A 22,198-nucleotide genomic window follows, 5' to 3' on the forward strand; every position below is an offset into this window, starting at 1 on the left:
CTTCACTTGCTTTCCACCTTTCCTTATGAAGATTATATTTGTTTAGTGATCTATTTCCCAGACATCCTAATGGTCAGTATTCTAAAGTTGATAAACAAGTGATTAACATTTATTGTGTGCCTACTCTGTTTCCAAAGGGAAAAAAATCGAAGCTCAGAAAGACCAACTAACAGGCCGTGGCTACAAAGCCAGCAAGGGATAGAGGCAGATTTGGAACCTGGGTTTGTCTTCACAGACCCTATATTTTCTTCTCCACCATGTTCACTCTCTCATTTAAATATTATATGAAATCACTATAGGAACTTAGTTTTAAACATGCAAAATAATAAATTCTTTATCTTTTTTGCCTGCTAGTTTAACAGTGATTAAGAAAGTAAAATGATAGGAGCTAGTTGAACAGCTGCTAAATACACAACAGCAATAACAATTGTGCATTAGCACTTCATAGGCGGTTTGAGCTTGAGGTGTTCCAAAGGTAGTGTTGTGTCTCTGTGTGTCTCAATCCTAAAGTCACAACTACTTTGGAAGTTTTTAGAGGAGTAAGCCATCAAATTTCTTAAGCAACTGCCCATTAGGATTAAGGAAAATAATAATAAATCATATCATTTCAACATACTGTGGAAAAGTTGAGAGAACTGAATAGACACAGCTGGCCATAGAAATTGGAAAACGATGGGGTAATCAATAGCATTTGGACAACTCTCAGTGCAATAAGTAACTGATGACAGAGATAACAGATTGTCCTTCGCTCATTGGAAAGGTCTAGGCCCCACACTTTCAGAGGTCCTGAGCTAAAATCTCCACATCGATATATATATCATTCAATGAACTTTATCGAACAGCTCTTTTTATTCACACATTTTTCACATGAGAAAACAAAAACCCCAAGAGTTGAGATGACTTTGCTCAAGGTCACATATGCCAGCCAGTGCTAAAACTATCAGCCAGTTTTCTGATTCTCCTCAGGGCTCTTCCAGCAATATCATATGCTTTGTTAAAAATTGATTTAAATGAATCAGAATGAGTCTCTCTTGATTCATTAAAAAATATACTTGCATGTATATGATCTCAATGATTAAAAAAAAAATTGTGAATTGCCTTTAATGATCCAAAAGCATTTGAATCTCCAAAGGAGTTTTCTTATTACATAGCTACAAATGAAGAATTCATGATAGGAAAGGTAGGTTTTCAACTTTAAAAATTCACACCACATATTCACCCTCTAAAGCAGAAATTTTAAACATTTTGGGGATGTAGATTTTTTTTTAGAATCGAATGAAAGCTATGGAAAGCCTCCCAAGAGAAGTTCAGTTATACATAAAATTTAGCATGTAATATCAGAAGGTTCCTTGACTCCCCCTCAAAGCTATTCTTGTAGCCTAAAATGTGAAGAACTCAGTCTTAATTAATGCATTATCACTGGCAAAATGAGACTCTTTAGTCAAGTAATTGGAATGATTTTATTAACATTTATTGATGATAAAGAAACTGAAGAGATAATTGCTTCCTTTGTGGAAAGCTTTAGGATTTATGTATGAAATGTTGGCGTGGGAGAAATGTGAGGCTTGTCACAAAGAGAGCAACACATTTGAGGATTTGAAAGATAACCCCAACAGAATCAATTATTACTTAGTTTCAGAACAGAGATTATTTTTAAAAGAATATTGATGAATACTTTGATAAACAAGTCTCTTGGATGCTGAGATTTTATTCCCTCTCATCAAAAGGTCTTGTATCTATTATTTCCAATTGCCATAATGCTCAGAGTTTCCAAGGAGATGTAATACAGAGGTTTCCAAGTGCAGGTACACTCTATCCCTGGCTGTAGTTAGACTTTTACCATTAAGTTGGGCTGAATCTCTTAGGAAACTTAACATTTATTTTACTTCCCCAAATAAAACCAACCCATTAGATTCTGCTTTTTAACTTTCCTGTGGAACCTACTTTGGCCCTGCTTGACCTTCTCAATATTATAAATCTCATGATAAGAAATAAAATAAAGGGACCTTGATGCTTTTAAGCAATGTCTTTTGAGCCTCAAAGTAAAGAGGCATTTTCTGATCATTGTAGATGCCAAAGTAGCTGCATTGAGTAGTGATGAGCTTTGTCACGAGACTGGTGAAGAGGCCAGGGTACAGGGGGCTCAAGAAGTGAGTAATTAATATAAGTTTCTTGCATATCTGAGAATCTTTGATTCCAGGTCAAGCCCAAGGAGTATGCAGAGGTCAAAAATCAGAATTCCAGAGGTCAGACTCAGTGAACACTTAAAGGAGTCCAGTGGTTTTCATTATCAGACACAGAGAGAAGCCAGGTAGAGCTGGCTGGTTGACTAAAATGGGATAGAGAGGATGGTGGTTATGGTAGTCACGGTGGTAGTGCTCTTGGTGGCGGCGATGGTGGCAGATGTTGTGGTAGAAAATGACAGAAGTAACATTTTTATTATACTTGAAAGTTTATAAAGCTCACTTTAATTATCTCATTTCTTTATGTAAGAGGACAGGATGGAGCCAGGAAATGGTCCTCAGACAAGGACACTTAAATTTCGTTTCTCAAGTATAAAAAAGTGAAAGAATTGAAGTCACTTGTGAACTCTGAGAAGTGGACTAAGAGAAAGGGAAATGTAGCTGCATGTGCTATGTGCTTGAATTAAAGTCGTATTCTGTGTTTACTGTCATTGGTACAGCCGTTCATACTCCTTGATCCGGGTTAGGCGTCCCTCAGGATTACTCCTTCATGCGTGTCTTCTGATAACTGTATTTTTAACTATTGTTTCCTCTATATTTGGCCACTTTTAAAATATGATTTTCAATGCATTCATGGTTTTAGTTATATACATTTATGTGTATAAATATAGATATAAGTACCTATAAGGCTACCTAGTAGATGGAAATATGCATATAGAAATAGAGATGTATATGTAGATCTAAATGGCCTAGATGGAGATATTGAAGATAGATGACAGATAGATACAAGATGTAGAGACAGATGTAGATATCAATACAGATATAAACATAGTTATAGATTCTGCCATTTTATAAGATAGGATTTGGGAGAGGATGGAAAAAAATGAATGTGTTCAGTTCATTATCATATTTTACTTCAACACTTTCCTCCATATTTCTTATTGTCTGCTTTTGTTGGATGTGGCATTTATATTTCAAGTGCAGCTTAAATACAGTTTTTGCATTATGACATAATATTTATTTCACAAGTTTTCATTGTTTTGTTGCCTTAATCATAAAACTTAACTGTTACTTCTCAAGTTTGAAATTTTTTTCAAAATCAAAAAGGATTATCAAATGAAAGAAATACTAGAAATGTCACTGTTCAAAGTCTTTCCAATATGCAGTTGTTTTTTTTTAAACAACCCTCTTGTCATTATTGTTATGACAATTAAACTTAGGGATAATTGGTTTGATTTTAAGTTTAGCACAGCTCTTCCTCATACTGTTTAGTATAAATGTAATAGATGCAACTATGAGACATTGTTAAAAATATATGTGTTATAAATCACTAGTTTCATCTCTAGGCTCATATTACCTACAAGCACAAAATAGAAAAATTAAACAGTTCAAACAGAAGGCATTTCTGTCTGTTTTCTATGTATTTTAGGTGAATATTCTATCCTTTTTTATCCAGTTTAATATGTAAAATGTACATATATATTTGTATTTTTTATCGGTAATTTATTAGCATGAATAACACTAATAATAATGTCAGTTTGGTTTAAGAACAATTTCATGAATATAAGAAAGTCAATGGGCACTAAAAGTCAGTAAGATCACAGAATTCTCCCTAGTCTGTGGGATGGAGAAAACCTAGTTCATATTAAATTATATAACTTTCTAAGTAGATAGCTTTAGGAGGAAAGATTATATAATTTTTATCCAAACTTGGACACTTTTGAGAGGGAAAGAGAGTGCTATCAACAACTTACCAGTTAAACAGACATAAACTGGAGCTCTCCAAGGAAAATGAGGCATTTATTACTATAGTCATGGTCACACTTTCAGTTCCCTACACCAAATTTATTCCACATTGGAACTTAACATCACAAGACTAGTTGGTGACCAATGCAAATTAACTCCTTTCAATGAAATAGGAATATACTCATAAGAGAAACTATCAAAGCCATGTAATATTGTGTTCATTTTTTAAAATTTTATTTTATTTTTGTTAATCCTCACCTGAGGATATTTTTCCATTGATTTTTAGAGAGAGTGGAAGGGAGGGGGAGAGACAGAGAGAGAGAAAAACATCAATGTGAGAGTGACACATCGATTGGTTGCCTCCTGCACATGCCCAACCAGAGCCAGGGATTGAGCCTGCAACCAAGCAACGTGCCCTTGACTGGAATCGAACTTGGGACCCTTCAGTCTGCAGGCCGACACTCTATCCATTGAGCCAAACTGGCCAGGGCATATTGTGTTCTTTTGTGAATCATATGCAAAGTTGAAGTAATTCAGTAATAACCAAACTAAAATATTAAATTATTCATTTAACTAGTGATACTCCTATATTATCAAAATTTTTAAAAATATTATAACCATGAAATGTAGCATAAAAAGAATATTATCATAAATATGTAGAGTTTAAAGAAAAAAATTAAATAATTAAATGTCACATATGCACCACCTACCTTAAAGACTAGGACATTTCCCGTTTCCTATAAGTCCCCTGTATTTCCTTCCCTGATAACATATCCCTACCTCTAAAATCAATGAATTCTTTGCTCTTCTTGCAAAACATAAAAGACTGTAGATGGTTTAAATCCCAACTGTTGTTCGATTCAAGATGGTTTAAACCCCAACTGTTATGTGATTCAATTCTATCTTATTTCTGTTTTAACATTGACAAAGTAAACATTTTATTGACTTTTAGGGAAATTATTTTTAAATTTACCCCAAATCTTAGTAAATTCTTTGCTCACTATTTCACCCTGTATCTCGGGTATTCCTTCTAAGATCTGTCTCCTTCTGAACTTTTTGAAGTTCCCTTAGTGATGATCAATCTGCAGTAAGTAGCTCTCTCAGCTTCAGTTTTGTTTGAACAGGTCTTTATTTTGGTCTCATTCTTAAAAGATACTTTTGCTGGAATTATAATTATAGGCAAAACTTTTCTTCCTGTACTTCAAAGACATTATCACATTCTCTTCTGGCTTAATTACCTCCCTTTGTGGGTAATCCAGTCCTCCGTCTCCCACTTTAGTTTCTTTCAATATCTTCTCTTTATTATTGACGTTTTGCCATTTTAATAAATATTTCTAGTTTATTTTTCTTATTTGAGGTTCATTTTGAGGTTCATTAAGCCCCTGAATAAAGTAATTGGCATACTACTTCTATTCTAAAATTTTTTTCAACTATTATTTCTTTAAAGATTGCTTTTTTTCACATTTTCTCTAACCTTTACTTCCATAAGTTGAAAATATGTGTGATAGATTTTCTCACTTTATCCTCTGTATTTGACAACCACTCATATTTTTTATTTCTTTTCTCTTTTTATGCTGTATCTTGAGTAATTTTCTGACATAACTCTTCTATTTTTTCTCATTTTTCAACTGTGTCTAATCCCATGGTTTTTAACCAGGGGTAATTTTGCCCACCAGGTGACATTTGGCAATGTCCAGAGGAATTTTTATTTGGCATAACCTAGAGATTGCTACTGGCATCTAATGAGTAGATACAAAAGATGCTGATTAACATCCAATAAAACAGTGTATCTCTCCCAAAGAAAGAATTATCTGGCCCAAATGGTCCATAGTGCTAAAGTTGGAAAAACATGATCTAGTCAGTGTTTTAATCTATTCATTGAGTTTTAAATTTTAAGTACTACATTTTTTATTTGTAAAGGTTCTATTTTATTTTTGTTTTAAATTGCCTGGTCAACTTTGATAATCTAATTCATCACTATACTTTCAATACCCACATTAATCTTTAAATGTATTTGATCCATTATGATTCCAATAACTTCAGTGTTTGTGGATTTTATTCTACACTTTGTTTTTCATCTGACTCTTACTCATGTTGGATTTTTACATGTATTTTTAATGTAAGCTTAACCCCTTAGAACTTGACCTGTGAGGATTCTGTGTTAAAAGTAGTGTTACTCAGTGGACCAGCAATATCATCATCATCTGTGAGCATTAGAAATGCAAAATTTCAGGCCCTGCAACAGATCTACTGAATTAGAATATCTGGGGCTAGGGCCAGAGAATGTATTTTATCCATATTCCAAAGTGACCCTTATGCATTCTCAAGTTTGAACACTTGAGAAGTACTGGTATAAAGTATTCCTCCAGAGAGGAATTTTGTTTCTTTCCTCAAGCACCTAGAAACATCACCAACCTAAGATCATTTTTTAAACTATACTTTTTACGGCAAGAAGCATGGAAATAATGCCCATTCTAGTCCAAACTTATATGAAAATATAGGATTTTGAGTAGGAGTTCTATAAGTCTCCTCCATTCTCTCTCTCTCTCTCTCTCTCTCTCTCTCTCTCTCTCTCTCTCTCTCTCTCTCTCCCTCCCTCCCTCCCCCCCCCCTTCACAGAGCCTATGGTAGCCAGGTAAACCTACTTCTGTAGAACAAATCTTTTCTCATTCATCCAGTGAGGGTAGGGATCTTGGCTTTAGTAAGACTATATTACCTGACCTCCTACTCCACTTGGGCACAGACATCTAACTTGTGGCCCATTGGAAACCCACGCTCTGGTCTCTCTATAGTCAGCAGAAACCCTTGCAAGTAAATATTCCTACACTAGCTCACACCTCTTCCCCCCACCTCCGTGCCAGAATTCTACTTTCTTATAATTTCTACGTGTCACTGATCTAATATCTCATGTTAAAAACTAAAGCAAAAATAAAATGAAGAACGTTTTGGCTATTTTATCCAGTATTTTCAGTGTCTAAATCAGAAGTTTGTCTTCACACTTAATCCCTCATATTGTCTGAAACAGAGTCCTCACTTGGTTTTTTAAATACTTACCCAAAATATTAGCATGATCTGAGTAAGTATTAAAAGGACCAGCCATCCAGACTGTGTACTGAATAGTAATATAGGCCGGTAGCCTGACAATGGAATCATCTCAGGTGCCCGGAGCTACAGGAGAAATGGCAGGGCAGGGGCGGCCTGTCAGTTAAAGATCTCAGCCAGGCAGAGAACTCAATACAGTCATAAACACTGCCTCACAAGCACATGCCTCCAGCAAACTCTGTTCCAATGCACAGAGCAACCGACAACTGCTTATTCCCACCGGTTTTCAATAAATAGGTACCCTGCACCAGCAAGTACTTTATATATTTTGGTAGGGCAATAAAAAAAATTATGTAATTCTCCAGGGGCCAACATAAAATATTCATTCTTTGAAAAGTTAGTTCCTGTTCAGTGTTGTTATATGAGTTCTCAGGATCGGTCAGGGTTTCTTCTCACATATTAAGTTTAGATAGAGTCCCCCAGGGAAAGAAATGTATGCAATTATAATCTTCACTTAACCATCAGCTCGTGGTAACAGTAGTGTATAGGTCCCCAGGCCAAATAAAGCACAGCTGTTTGAATTAGTATTCCAATTCTCTGCTTCACTTTCATAAAGGAAATATTCAATATGTATAATGACCTTCTAAAATGCAGGGGAAAAGTGACAAAGTCAAGGAAAAGCCAGTTGTGGAATGCTGGAGAAATCCAAGCTGCATAATGACATGACGTTTTGTCATTTCAACGAGACTACTCTCTCCTCGTTGCAGGGAACATCTTATATAAGGTTGAATCATCTGAAATTGTCAGTATTTGGTGATTTTTTGTTTTTAATCCTCACCTGAGGATATTTTTCCATTGATTTTTAGAGAGAGTGGAAGAGAGAGGGAAAGACAGAGAGAAATATCGATGTGAGAGAAACGTATCAATTGCTTGCCTCCTGCACGAGCTCCAACCAGGGCCCGGGCCTGGGAGGAGCCTGCAACTGAGGTACGTGCCCTTGACTGGAATTGAACCCGGGCCCCTTCGGTCCGCAGGCCGATGCTCTATCCACTGAGCCAAACTGGCTACGGCAATATTTGATGATTTTTGACCTTCAATCGTAGACATTCCATATGGTTCTGCCTAATATTTTGTCTTCCCAGTTCAAATTGGTTCTTGCTTGTCTGGGATCTATGAAATTGTGATGGAGTGGGTAGAAGCCGTGCTATGGCATAGTGGCATGTAACAAGGCGGTCTGGTCGAGATGCTATTGAGAAAAAAGAAAGTGAATTACACCTACTTTTCTTTCAGGACCATCAGCAAAATTCTCTGTGGTATCAAATGTTTGGATGTTCACTTGTAACTATGCCTCTGATACTCTGTGGTTCTTTTCAGCCATGCAGCATTCTTCCGATTCATTTTTCTCCATTTGTGCTGTTTGTCTCTGTGATGTGAATCCATCCCTATCCATTCTGTCATGCCTCCATTTTATTGCTGCTTCTTCAGATTGCACTGAGCCATAAGAGGTAAGCTCCATCAGAGGAGAAAAAAAATGTGACTTTCCTTTATGTCTAGGAAGAATCCTTTGTCCATGGTATTCAATAACTCTGCTTCTAAAATTCATTCTTTCTGAACTACACTTTGAAAGATACAAGAAAAATAATTCCCCACAGCCACACCCACACTAGAATGTCTTGAATATTTTCTACACATTCTGTGAAGTCAGTGCTTGTTTCTAAGCATCTTCAGCAAGGATGCGCATTAAAGTCCTTAGCTTTGTACCTCAACATCTCCCTCAGTTGTCTGCATAGTAATATGCACACTACAGTACCTGAGAAATTGGTGTTACTTACTGCCATCTCGACAGTAGGATTCCCAGCCTGTTTTCATCCACCAGGCTCATGAGGATTATAATAGGCAATATCTGAATTATTCTGCGTCATCATCCCTTAAAGCAGACAGTGACATTTCCAAATGTTTTACTGGGTTTGGTAATTTACATGGATCAAATTCATCAGATAAGAACCAACCCTCCCCTTGATGTTGAGCTGTAGAGTTCGTGGGAATTGTTTTCATATTGTTCTCAATTCCATTCACAAACATAGATTAGGATTTCCTAGGGCTGATAACTGATAATATCTACATTTTATCATAAGTTTTTGAGAGCAGAGACTGAAATTGCTTTTCAATCAAAACGCCTTGACTTTCCTAAGCAAATAAAACCAATTTTTTTTCTAAACAAGGCAAGCCAAGGTATATAGGAAACCTCACGCAGCATGATTTGGGTTGTTTATTGATTTATTGTTAACCTCTCAGGCCATCTAAACATTTAAGGACAATTAAAGGATCCTCTGCCCAATACATTTGAGTTAGGCTGAATTTCTCCCTCGCTGATCCTGAGGAGCCAGGGTTCATAGCATAATGCCCTTTCTAGGAGTGTTGTTTCTATCTTCCTGTCACTAAACAATGAATCCCATTGCTTCTTATTGGGAACGTGTCAAAATGTGTCAGGCTAAGAAGAAATTGCACCACTCACCTTGCCCTAGAGACTGGCATTCATTTTTAGAGACAGATGTTCCAGCCTTTTCCAGAGACAGAGGAGCATAGCTGATATCTTTAATAGAAGACATATTCAATACAAGAAAAGAGTGTAGACGTTTAGTCTGTATATTATGGCAGCACAGTGTTGATAAGGTTTGATGCAGAAAGTCATTTGACCCTTGGCAATCTCAAGTCTGTGATCTGCTACCAAGTCTTGGCAACAACACAGTTGACGCTGGATTCTCACCATTAGTGCTCATCTTGTGTTCTGCCTTTTCACATAGGCTTACTTTGTGTGTCCTGGTAATTCATCCTGTGCTTGGTAAAATTAAGTTTGTTTAGAAATACATTTCTTGTTGGAACTCTTCTTGATGGCTTCACTGAAGTTGTAAACAATGAGAAAATACTTAATGGGCTGACTTACTTGAATCATCCAGTGTGTTTGGATACTATCGTACTCAAAAGTATGAAGTAACCAGCCAAGGTATGAAGTAGCCTAATGGGGGATGGGATTAAGGAAGACTTCTTAGGGGAGGTAACTAAACTGAATCTTAAAAGTGGAAATCTGCCAGGTGGAAAGGGGGTTTAGAGGCTCTGTGAGCCATGGGAACAACAAATAGAAAGGTATGAGATGCCATATTTGGAGACGTACCAGTCTGACATACTAGTAATTGGATGACAGAGTACTTGAGATAGGGATAGAAGGGGAGAGGAACCAAATAACAAAGATTGGGTATTGTTTTTATTTTATGATTGAGGTAGGGGGCGTTGGTAATAGATTTAAATGGGAAATGATGTGATCATGTATTTGTGTTTTAGACAATAACATTACTTGCCATTAATGTCCCACTTTTAAGCAATGACTTTCTACATGCATTCTAGAAACCATCTTTTACCAAGATTCATATGAGTTTAAATTAAGACAATGTCGATACCAAAGAGGAACTAGCATAGACCTGGGCCCCAGAGGGACCTGCGGTTGAATCTTCTGTCCATCCCTTCTCAGCTATATGACAATGGAAAAATCATACCATATTTTTAAAAAATGAGAATATTATTTCTAGATCATAAAGAGTTATGATAATTAAGAATTACAATACATAAAAATTAATTAGCATGTAACTGATACTCTCAATAATATTAGCCCTTATTTTAACATTATGGATCAATTCATAATAACACTATTGCTTGAAATGAAGAAAAAAGTTTCAGTTTTAAAACCTGTGGTTACTAAGCAACCTATGGTTATTAGGTAACTCTGAGGTGATGGCTAATACTGTAATTTTTTTTTTTAACTGGCCCAACTCAGAGTATGCATTCATTGTTGAAATGTATATTTTTGTGACCTGTTGACCTTCTATGACAAACTTAACACTCCTTCCCTTATTACATTTTTTTTTTTAGCTGTTAAGAGGTCAGTAGATATCCGGTCCTTACCAGTTTCTGAGTAGCAACTGAAAGTTGTTCTTTTATTTTTTTCAGGCACATCTTGACATGACAAGATGGAGCCACATGTTTAATTTTCTGAAATGCTCAGTTTTTTATTTAACAATGAAATAATTTCCTCTTTATCAAACATTTTCAATTAAAGCTATACTAGTTTAAACGGACTTTGTTATTCATGACAAAGTCGGAGTGGGGAGGAGGGGAAGACTAACTCAACAAAATCTAGTAAGTACTTCCTTTTCTTACTTATCCAACATGCTCAGAGCAGTTGTATTTTCCTGGAGCATGTGGATGGTCATAGACAATAGATTATTGCTGGAACAAAATCACTACTGGCACCCTTGGTTAGATAAGACTAGTTCTAGAAATTGAATATTTGTTTGCTTCATGTCAAAATGTTAGGTTTTTAAAAGCTGCATATTTAAAACCTTATTAAAACGTATTTCACTTTCATATTCAAATCCCAGCCACCTCCTAAATATGCAAAGTGAATCATGAAATTACTTGAGATTCTGCAAAAGGGGGAAATAAACACAGAAACCTACTTAAAATGTCTAATTCTTCAATATCCAAATGTGCCTTCATGGATTCATTTTCCAGATTTCCCACTAATGTGTTAGCCACGCTAATGCTACCCTGGGAAATACAGCTAAACCAAATAAAAAACTCAAATAAACTCAGAGTACATAGTCATTCCCTTAAGGTCAACTTATTGTTCATTAATCCCACTTTGTTCACTCACTCAGGAAGCCCCTGTGGTAGCCAGAGCAGCGCTGTTCCTGGAATGTGCCCGATTTGTTCACCGCTGCAACCGTGGCAACTGGCCCGAGTGGATGAAAGGCCACCATGTGAATATCACCAAGAAAGGCCTGTCCAGGGGCCGGTCTCCCATCGTGGGCAACAAGCGGAACCAGAAGCTGCAGTGGAATGCTGCCAAGCTCTTCTACCAATGGGGAGACGTGAGCTTTTCATTTTCTTCCATAAAAAAAAAAAAATGAGGGTGCTTGAGTGAAGTGAAGATGTTTTGTGTATGTTTGTTTGTCTGGGAGACAATGCATTGAGTATCTGTTATGTGCCAGGCACTGAACTAAACATTTTAGGGGAAAATAATCTTAATTCATTGAATGCTCCCAATACATCTGTGAAGTTAGACATTATTATTCCTCTGTCTCCTTCCCTGGTCCTCTGCTTCCTTCCTGCCTATAGATGTGTTTTCCCATGATAGCTTGTAATTTCTTTCTGTGTAATTTCCCCCAGGGTTACATGTATTCCTGTGTTTTTAACTGTTAATTCTGTGGCAGCAGCACACACTTCTCCATCCATAACACTTCAAATCCCAGGCCAGTGTTGCCAACTGAATGCTGGGGGCTTCCTCTCAATACTCATCTGACCAAAATAAAACTGTTCTTCCCATATTAGAACACCCCCGTTGGCAACCCCTCCTAAAATTTCTATTTTTATTAATGATTCCACCATCATCTAAAAGACAGCCTGTGAACATATTCCAAACCTCCTTCCCTTATTGATTCTTCCCCCTCCACATCACTAATGCTCCTTGAGGCTGGATGACTAAAGCATTTTCCCATTTGGTCTCCTCCCCAAGTCCTACACACTGCTAGTAAAATGATCTCCCTCAGGCATAGCCCATCTAAAAGCAGAACATTCATACTTATCTGCCAGCCTCCAGACTTGTCCCCTCCAATTCATTCTCCAAACTGCTGTCAGAGTGATTAGATGAAAATGCAAATCAGATGGTGCTTCCTACCCACTTGCAATGCTTCAGTGGCCCTTCTTTTCTCTGGGGATGAAACCCAAATTGCTTAGCCCAGCATCACTGTTCTCTCCACAACCTTCATTCAAATCATATCAAGATTATGGATGAGGAAGGAAAATGAACTACTCTATCTAAAGAATATTTATCTCAATCCTTTGCATCTAAGAGGTATTTGATGATAATAAGTTGTTACATTAATTTTTTTATTTCTATTGATTTTAAAGAAGAAGGGAGAGAGAGATAGAAACATAAATGATGATAGATAATCATCAATGATGATAGAGAATCATCAATTCTGCATACCCCACACTGGGGATTAAGGCTGCAACCCAGACATGTGCCCTGACCGGAAATCGAACCATGACCTTCTGGTCCATAGGTCGACACTCAACCACTGAGCCATGCCGGCTAGGTTGTTACATTAATTTTTGACAGTAGGCTACATGGTTTGTCTTTGAATTTCTAGGCAAGTAGGACAGTATCCCTCGAATGACTGATAAGGTTTCTCCCCCACTCAGAAACTACCTTTCATCATCCTTCAGAATGTAAAATGAAGTTCAGCTTCAAGAACTGCAGGTTCTGGGGCCAGCTTACCTTTCCAGCCTTCCTGCACATTATCTCCTCTTACAAAACTGTCCTTCTACCGGGTGGCTTACTTGTCAGTCTCTGAACACATCAGTTTATTTCCCTGAACATGGATCTTTTGGAACTCTCTATCTGGACTATCTGCTCTTTCCCTTCCCCATTCCCCAAAATACCAATTCTTCAAAAACCTATTGCAATGAGACTTTCCATGATTCTCCAAACTGAATCGAAGCTCTCCATCTTCTGAACTAATGAAGTCTTTCACTACTTAATATGTTATTTCAGTATGTTAGTACCTCCCCAATAGACCAAGCATGTCAAACTCAAAGGCTGACACAGGCCAAATAAACAAGGTTTAAGTTTATGTGAGCCACAAAAAAAAAAAAAAAAAAAAAAAGCTTCCATTTTCATAGAAACGTAGGTTTATGTAGGAAAGTATAGTATAAAAAAAAAGAACAAGAGCAATGACAAATTTAATGTTTTCTTCCTGACACTTGGCATCTCTTCTCAGCTACTGTCTTTCCTACTTTGGGGGAAGTCTTATTCTCAGTGATTAGTTTCAAAACTGACCCAAGGTGAATGTTAGTAATTCTGGATCTGACAGGAGACTTGATTTCCTTTCATAATTGTAAATAACTGCTCACAATGTTATATTGGGTGAGCCGCAAAAATATTCCTTGTGGGCCTCTGTGGGTCACATGTGGCCCACGGGCCGTGAGTTTGACATGCTTGCCAATAGACTGTAAGATCGGTGAGGCAAAGAGCAAAAGACATTGAATCAAACACCTATCTTGTGTCTGAATCCCAGTTCACAGCTTGCTAAGTAACCCTGAGCACATCTTTCAACCTGTCTAACCTTCCAGTTCCCAAACATTGATCCTTCTGTATGAAGGCATTTAGTATTACCCCAGAGAAGTTCATTTCTTAGCAACACTTTCACTTTTGGGAACTGTGGGTTTAACTTAAGCCATTTATTTTCACATCCTGGGAGGATTGATAAGAAATCTTTCCCCTTTGGACCTCGCTATTCAGCTTGTTAGCTCCAGTCTAGACTCATATTGCGTGCACCCACCTTTGGAGGGATCTCCAAAATATTAACATCAAGACAAAGATTTTTGTTGAGGTGGGGTTTTTTGTTTTTATTGTTTTCTCTGCTTAAAACATCCCAGGCTAGTGGCTAAAAATTGTAGGATCCTGTGATATCTGTTTACACGGCTTGCTTTCTTTTCATGTGGTTTTTCTTATTCCTCACTTAATTCTAGAGTTTAAGGAGACCTTTTTGTTTCCAGATAGTCAAGACATTCAAACAGCTTGCATTTTTATTTAAAGAATTCTGGACATATCTTTGTTTGTCAGTTTCCAGTAGTGAATGTATTTTTTTTTTATGCCCAGAATTTAGTAACTTTTCTAAATATTTGAAAAGAATGTTACAAGAAGAAAGGAAAGATTTAGCTGGAATTTTAGTCTTACACAGAATAACCCATCTGTCAAACCCCAAGCTCATTTTAGCTATTTCCCTAACTTTTCTTCCTGTGCTTGTGTTCCTTCCACTGTTGCGTACGGTGTATAATTGGAATATAAAATAAATTAGAGGTAGTTATTTTTTCTCTTCTTAGGGAAAATTCCTTAATTATTAGTTCCATTAATACCTTATTTTAAAAAATATTGCCCATGTGTTGAGTTATTAAAAGTTATATTTCCAATATGGATGTTGGGTACTCTACCAAAAGAGTATTTCTTACTAATTCAGAGTATCATGGAGGAGGGAACAAATTCTATAAAAAAGACAATCAGTGCATATATAATGGCAGATAAAAATAAAGTTGCAGTACCAGAATTCTTTCCAACCTCCAAACTCATTAGCATGACAATGACATTCCCATAAAATAGCATGATCAGGTGTACTCTGAGGTGACTTCTTATTTTTACTGCAACAAAATCTTCCAGGAAAGACTGCATACACCCTTATATGAGAGACTGAGAGACCTATAAAATAAATGACCCTTAGGTAAATGAAAACATTTTCACTGAGTAAGTGGAAAAAGAATTCTATGAGCACTCCAGAGTATCGTCCTGGTCCTACAGCTATTTAGTCTGAATGACTGTGGAGATAGCATCAGTGCCTTCCTTCTCTGGGTTTCCACATTAGAAAACCTGGTGGTAACAACACTATGGCAAACAGAGGAGGCTTATGCTGGTGGAACTTCCCGCTCATTGGTTGTTTATGTCCTCTGTAATGTGAGAGCCTACTTTACAGTGTGATATACTTTGTGCTGTTTCTTTTTTTCCCCTCCATGGTAGGCAATTGGCGTCCGATTGAATGAGCTGTGCCATGGGGAAAGTGAGAGCCCAGCCAATCTGCTGGGTCTTATTTATGATGAGGAGACCAAGAGGAGACTGAGAAAGGAGGATGAGGAGGAAGACTTTTTAGATGACAGTAAGGAGACTCCCTTTACTACAAGAACCCCTGCTTGTAAGAACCTCTGCTTTAGGAGAACTTAATACTTCTCTTTCCTCTTTCATATTTTTACCACCTTCCCATGTCTCCCCACTGCGCCTTTCCCCCTATTCCCTGTGTATGGATGTAAAGCATGTGCATAAAGCCACACAGAGGAGAGGGCAAGAACCAGAAAGAAGAGACTAGAAGAGACTATAGACAGAGGCAAAGAGTTGCAGGCCATCTGGAACTTCCATTGCTTTGTAGTATCTGACTCATATTATTCATATTATTATACAAAGATTAGTATTAGGCTTCTCTGAGAAAATTAAGCTATGGAATATTACTGTCCCAAGAGGGGTTTGGTCAGATTTTGTATTTTATTATTGCTTTTGGAGATTAAAAAATAAAATAAAAATTATACCAAACAAAATTGAACATGACATACTTCCCAAATCACTAACATATTGTAATTTTTAATCAGAATATAATGCAGCATTTAAAATTAAATTGAAATATTAAAAGATCCAGATTGTTAGAACTATGAATGTCTTCTACACTGTAGTGACGTATTACAATTATAATTGCGTTCTATCATATAAAAATAGAGGCAAAGATTTCTGTACATCTCTCTCCAGAACTATTTTTTGCATATATGTGTTCTGTGCCATATGAGCTTGTATATATGTGCACCACTGCCTTTTATGGTGCATAAAATTCCAATGTGATCGTGGAATCAGTATCATTATTTGAAGACAATGAGGCCTCTTCCTCTTGACCCTCCCTACTGGTTTGAAACTCAAACTCCATGATTATGTCTTAAGGGTTGGCCCTTGTTAAGTGATGCCAAGCCTACTACATCCTTATAGTCATGAAATATAAAGACTATATGTCATGGCTAGACTATAACATTAGACAGAACTGAATAATAATGAAAAACATATTGTATTCTTTTCCACTTTTATATCAAGGATTTTTAAAAATAATTTTAAAAATCATTTTGCTCTTTCTCAGCCCTTATCAAATCAGACTTAGTTGCTGACAAAACACCAAATCCTGACATCAGTCTTTCAGTCTAATGGCGATAGTTGCCTCAATGATTTCATCAGGTTCATAGCAGTCTAGCCTCTGCTAGAATGACTCATGGAATTGGGTCTGATTTGTAGAAGGCCGTTAGGTGTATTTGGTGATCACAGAACCTATTACAGGCCTGCCAGAAAACATCCCTAAACTGCCCTGGGTCTCTCAGGGTCATTCAGAACAGAGAAGAGCCACGGCAACATCAGGTGGACATATCCGCATAGACCAAAATGACTTTGAATCTTCATGAGACCACCGAAGTACCATTTACCAGTATGTTATACCTGGTATATTAGCTTTCCTGTGAGCTTATGCATTACTCAGTCCTTGTTCATTGTAACAGAACATTTGAGATGATAGTTATGAGAGGCCCTAGACTAAGACCAAGCTTATTGTGTATTGGATGGACAAGAAGATTCTAGATGAAAACTCAGAAGTAAAAGGACTGATCCATAAGTTTATACTGAATATCTAGTCTTTAATTATTTTTAAAAAACCATTGCACATCCAGGCAATTTCTAGAGTCATGTAGGCTCCATCAAACATAGATTGGAATGTCTGGTTTCATTCAACATTCAAGTCAATACATAGCTCATCCTGCATTTAAAAGATAATCATGGCGCATACATGTATCAGTCTAGAAATTATAAATGAGTTTGTCCCTTACATTTTTAAAAAGAGGCAGTGTGCCCAGCCAGCATGGCTCAGTGGTTGAGCATTGACATGAACAGAGATGTAACAGTCCAATTCTAGGTCGGGGCACATGCCCGGTTTGTGGGCTCAATCCCCAGTGTGGGGTGTGCAGGAGGCGGCTAATCGGTGGTTCTTTCTCATCATTGATGTTTCTGTCTCTCTCTCCCTTTTCCTTCCTCTCTCAAATCAATGAAAAAATATTTTTTTAAAAGAAAGGTGCTTTACTTAAAAAAAATAAATAAATAAATAATAAATAAAATTAAAAGAGGCAATGTTCCCCAGCCACATACTACCTTTGGAGAGAAAATACTGGTTTTCATGAGGAAACAATAGCCAGATATCTTCAGAAAGATCATAATTTCCTCCTACTGTCAGTATAAACCATGAAGTATATATTCTATTCAATTAAGAAAGCCTCCCACATGGGAAATATTTTAGAGGTATATTTGGCAATGTTGCTATGCAATGATATTGCTTGCTCAATGATGTAATTCATTCAAAATAGATAACCAGGGCATGTGCCCTGATCGGGAATTGAACCGTGACCTCCTGGTTCATAGGTTGACGCTCAACCACTGAGCCACGCTGGCTGGGTGATAACTGCTTCCTTTTATGAGAGACAGAACTCTGCATGGCTTTGGCCTTCTTTTTAAGTAATCAGTGTATTTCTGCTTGATTTGTGATGATATGTCTCTGAGAGTTTTAAATCCTGAGAATTTAAAAATTCTCTATGGTATCAATTTGGACATTATCTGCCTTTAGAGAAAAATCCATTACTTGAACTATGGTGGATGCAATGTTTTAATCATTTAAAGATCAGTATGCTTTAGAGCAGTGGTCGGCAAAGTCATTAGTCAACAGAGCCGCAGTTTACCGACCACTGCTTTAGAGCAATGGAGGATCTTTGCATAATTCTAGTGTAAATTTACTTTAATATGACAGTCTAACTTGCATCAGTTGGATGATAGAGGTGATCAAGTATGTCTTATCAATGCTACAGAAACATATCTGGCCCTGAACTGAAACAACTTCACTGTCCTCAGAATATCAAGAGAGACGTCTCTGATAAAATGAATCAGCAGGACTTTTCTAGTTTCAAATCTACTTCATCGCCATGTATATAGTCTAAATCTGATTGAATAGCGATAGGAAAATCTTTCAAAACTGCTTTCCCATTTCTGTTTTCATCAACAGGCTGAATTTTGTTTCTCTATGAGGCAGTTCGGAGAATAATTTAGTTCTTGATTGCTATTTTAATACTCGGGCACTTGTTATAGAATTACAAGCTGGAAAAAGAGAGAGGTCTGTTAATGTACAGATTCTGGTAAAGGGAATAGGTAAATTGAACATGTATAGGTAACATTCTCATATGCACTTTCATTTTGGACATGTTTAGGAAACTTTCTCATATGCAATTTGATTTTACACATGTGTAGCTGTTTCCATTAAACCACGCCTCTCTGTATTTTAGTTTGTTGACTCATGAAAGAACTCTCTCATTCCACAGGTACTGTGAACCCCTCTAAATGCGGCTGCCCCTTTGCCTTAAAGATGGCAGCATGCCAGCTGCTGCTGGAGATTACCACCTTCCTGCGAGAGACCTTTTCTTGCCTGCCCAGACCACGCACTGAGCCTCTGGTGGTAAGAAAAGCATGAGTTTTGTAACAAGGTTCTGAGTTTGCACATTTTCTACAAGTGCCCGATGGCCAAATGTATGCTATAATTCAAAATCCAACCGAGAGATTTTCTTTGTTTTTAAATTAAATTTATTGGGGTGACATTGGTCGACATGAACATATAGGTTTCAGGTGTGGGTTTCTATGTTACAAGATCTGTATATTGCACCACGTGCTCACCACCGAAAGTCAAATCTTCTCATGTAACCATGTATGAAGACCCCCTTCTCCCCCCACCCCCTTCCTTCTGACAACCACCATACTGCTGTTTGTGTTCACGAGTTTCAGCTTTTTATCCCACATATGAGTGAAATCATACGGTTCTTAGCTTTTTCTGATGGACTTATTTCACTAAGCATTATGTTCTCAAGGTCCATCCATGTTGTTGCAAATGGCGCTACTTCCTCCTTTCTATGGCTGAGTAGTATTCCATTGTGTATATGTACCACATCTGCTCATCAAACCCTCTATCATAGGACACTTCGGTTGCTTCCATGGCTTGACTACCATGAATAATGCTGCAATGAACAAAGGGGTGCATATATCTTTGAAAATATATGATTTCAAGTTTTTTGGGTATATACTGAGGAGAGGGATTGCTGGGTCATATGGTAGCTCTATTCTTAATTTTTTGAGGATTCACCAGACTGCTTTCCATAGGGGCTGTACCAGTCTACATTCCCACCAGCGGTGAATGAGAGTTCCCTTTTTCCACAACCTCTCTAACACTTGTTATTGCTTGTCTTGTTGATAATGGCTACTCTAACAGGTGTGATGTGGTATCTCATTGTAGATTTTCATATATAAAAATAATAAAATTTGCTCTATTAAAAAATAACTCTCAAGTTGACCTTGAAATCACAAAATATAGCACCACTAAGTAAAATGTTTGATTACTGTCAGTAATGCTACAATGTCTAAGAATGTGTAGGTTCCTTTACACCACAAGCTATGAGGATTTTTCTGGCCAGCGTCTTTTAATACCTGCTGCTCATAAATCCACATAGAAGTGTGCTTCCAATGAGTTTTCTTATTTAAATTACTAGAGGCCTGATGCACGAAATTTGTACAAGGGCCTCGGCCCTCGCAGCCCCAGCTTCTTCCAGAAGGTCATCCAGACAGTTGTTCTGCTGTTCAGTCTAATTAGCATATTAGCTCTTTATTATAGAGGACTAGAGGCCCGGTGCACGAAATTCGTGCACGGGTGTGTGTGTCCCTCAGCCCAGCCTGCACCCTCTACAGTCTGGGACCCCTCAAAGGATGTCCGACTGCCTGGGATCAGGCCTAAACGGGCAGTCGGACATCCCTCTCACAATCCAGGACTGCTGGCTCCCAACTGCTCGCCTGCCTGCCTTCCTGATTGCCCCTAACTGCATCTGCCTGCCAGCCTGATCACCCCCTAACCACTCCCCTGCCAGCCTGATTGATGCCTAACTGCTCCCTTGCCAGCCTGTTTGCCCCTAACTGCCTTCCCCTGCAGGCCTGAGTCCCTCCCAACTGCCCTTCCCTGCAGACCCAGTCACCCCCAACTTCCCTCCTCTGCCGGCCGGGCGGGTCACCCCTAACTGCCCTCCCCTGCAGGCTTGATCACCCCCAACTGCCGTCCCTTGCAGGCCTGGTCCCTCCCAACTGCCCTCCCCTGCTGGCCATCTTGTGGTGGCCATCTTGTGTCCACATGGGGGCAGGATCTTTGACCACATTGGGGCAGCCACCTTGTGTGTTGGAGTGATGGTCAGTTTGTATATTACTCTTTTATTAGATAGGATAGAGGCCTGATGCATGGGTGGGGGCCAGCTGGTTTGCCCTGAAGGGTGTCCCGGATCAGGGTGGGGGTTCCCTTGGGCATGGGGTGGCCTGGGCGAGGGGCCTGTGGTGGTTTGCAGGCTGGCCATGCCCCCTGGTGACCCAAGCAGAGGCCCTGGTATCTGGGGTTTATTTATCTTCTACAAATTGAAACTTTGTAGCCTGGAGCGGAGCCAAGCCTTCTGCTTGCTCTGTGGCGGCAGCCATTTCTGTTGGGATTTATGTATCTTCTATAATTGAAACTTTGTAGCCTTAAGCGGAGGCCTGGGCCGGCCAGGGTGTGCGGAAAGCTTGGCTTCCTCCATCGCCGGGGGACAACCCTAGCCTCCTGCTCTTTCCAGCTCCGTGGCTGCCGCCATTTCTGTTTGGATTTATGTATCTTCTATCATTGAAACTTTGTAGCCTTGAGTGGAGGCCTAGGCTGGCAAGGGCAGGCGGAAAGCTTGGCTTCCTCCATTGCCGGGGAAACCCAAGCCTCCCTCCTGCTCTCTGTGGCCGTAGCCATCTTGGTTAGTTTTATTTGCATATTCGCTCCTGATTGGCTGGTGGGCGTGCTTGTGGGCGTGGCTTGTGGGTGTAGCGGAGTGATGGTTAAATTGCATATTACTCTTTTATTAGTTAGGATGGGCAAAAAGTCTTCACCTGGCCAGTGTGGCTCAGTAGTTGAGGGTTGACCTATGAACTGGGAGGTCACGGATCAATATTTGGTCAGGGCACATGCCTGGGTTGTGGGCTTAATCCCCAGTTTGGGGCTTGCAGGAGGCAGTTGATCAATGATTTTCTCATCATTGATGTTTCTATCTTTCTCTCCCTCTCTCTTCCTCTCTGAAATCAATAAAAATATATTTTAAAAAAAAAGACTTCTTCTAGCATTTAGCATCTAAACATCCCCAAACATACATTTTATTCCTGCAGCATTTCTTATGGATGGGCAGAAAAAGACATGGGCACACACACAGAGACACACACATAGAAACACATACTAAAACACACAGGCACACACACACACACTCTTTTACCATCAGGGCCTGGTTTGTTTAACAAAATAAAAACACTGGGTAAGAGCCAGAGTCTTGAGAGAGCATATGGGACAAGGACACACCTCAGAGCCAATCGTTTGGGGCCCTTAGTTCTCTAATAGGCACTGGGTCTCCAGTGGTTCTTTCAATGTAGGCGTCATCCAGCCAGAGCTGAGGAACAGACAAGTTCTTTT

General features: G+C 38.5%; 1 protein-coding gene across 17 annotated transcripts in view; it reads left to right on the forward strand.

The window, feature by feature from the left end:
- Nucleotides 1-22,198, forward strand: part of UNC80 (unc-80 homolog, NALCN channel complex subunit) — a 184,465-nt gene that overhangs the window by 66,061 nt on the left and 96,206 nt on the right. For 11 of the 17 annotated variants that reach the window (XM_080670881.1, XM_080670875.1, XM_080670883.1 and 8 more), the window contains 3 exons: nt 11,684-11,896; nt 15,598-15,769; nt 19,014-19,147. In XM_080670881.1, the coding sequence (XP_080527007.1) occupies nt 11,684-11,896; nt 15,598-15,769; nt 19,014-19,147 (519 nt within the window). The remainder of the gene's footprint in view (nt 1-11,683; nt 11,897-15,597; nt 15,770-19,013; nt 19,148-22,198) is intronic. The other 6 variants (XM_080670876.1, XM_080670870.1, XM_080670871.1 and 3 more) reach the window with 1 other exon arrangement.

This window comes from Plecotus auritus, assembly GCF_963455305.1.
Source record: "Plecotus auritus genome assembly, chromosome: 5".
Classification (NCBI taxonomy): domain Eukaryota; kingdom Metazoa; phylum Chordata; class Mammalia; order Chiroptera; family Vespertilionidae; genus Plecotus; species Plecotus auritus.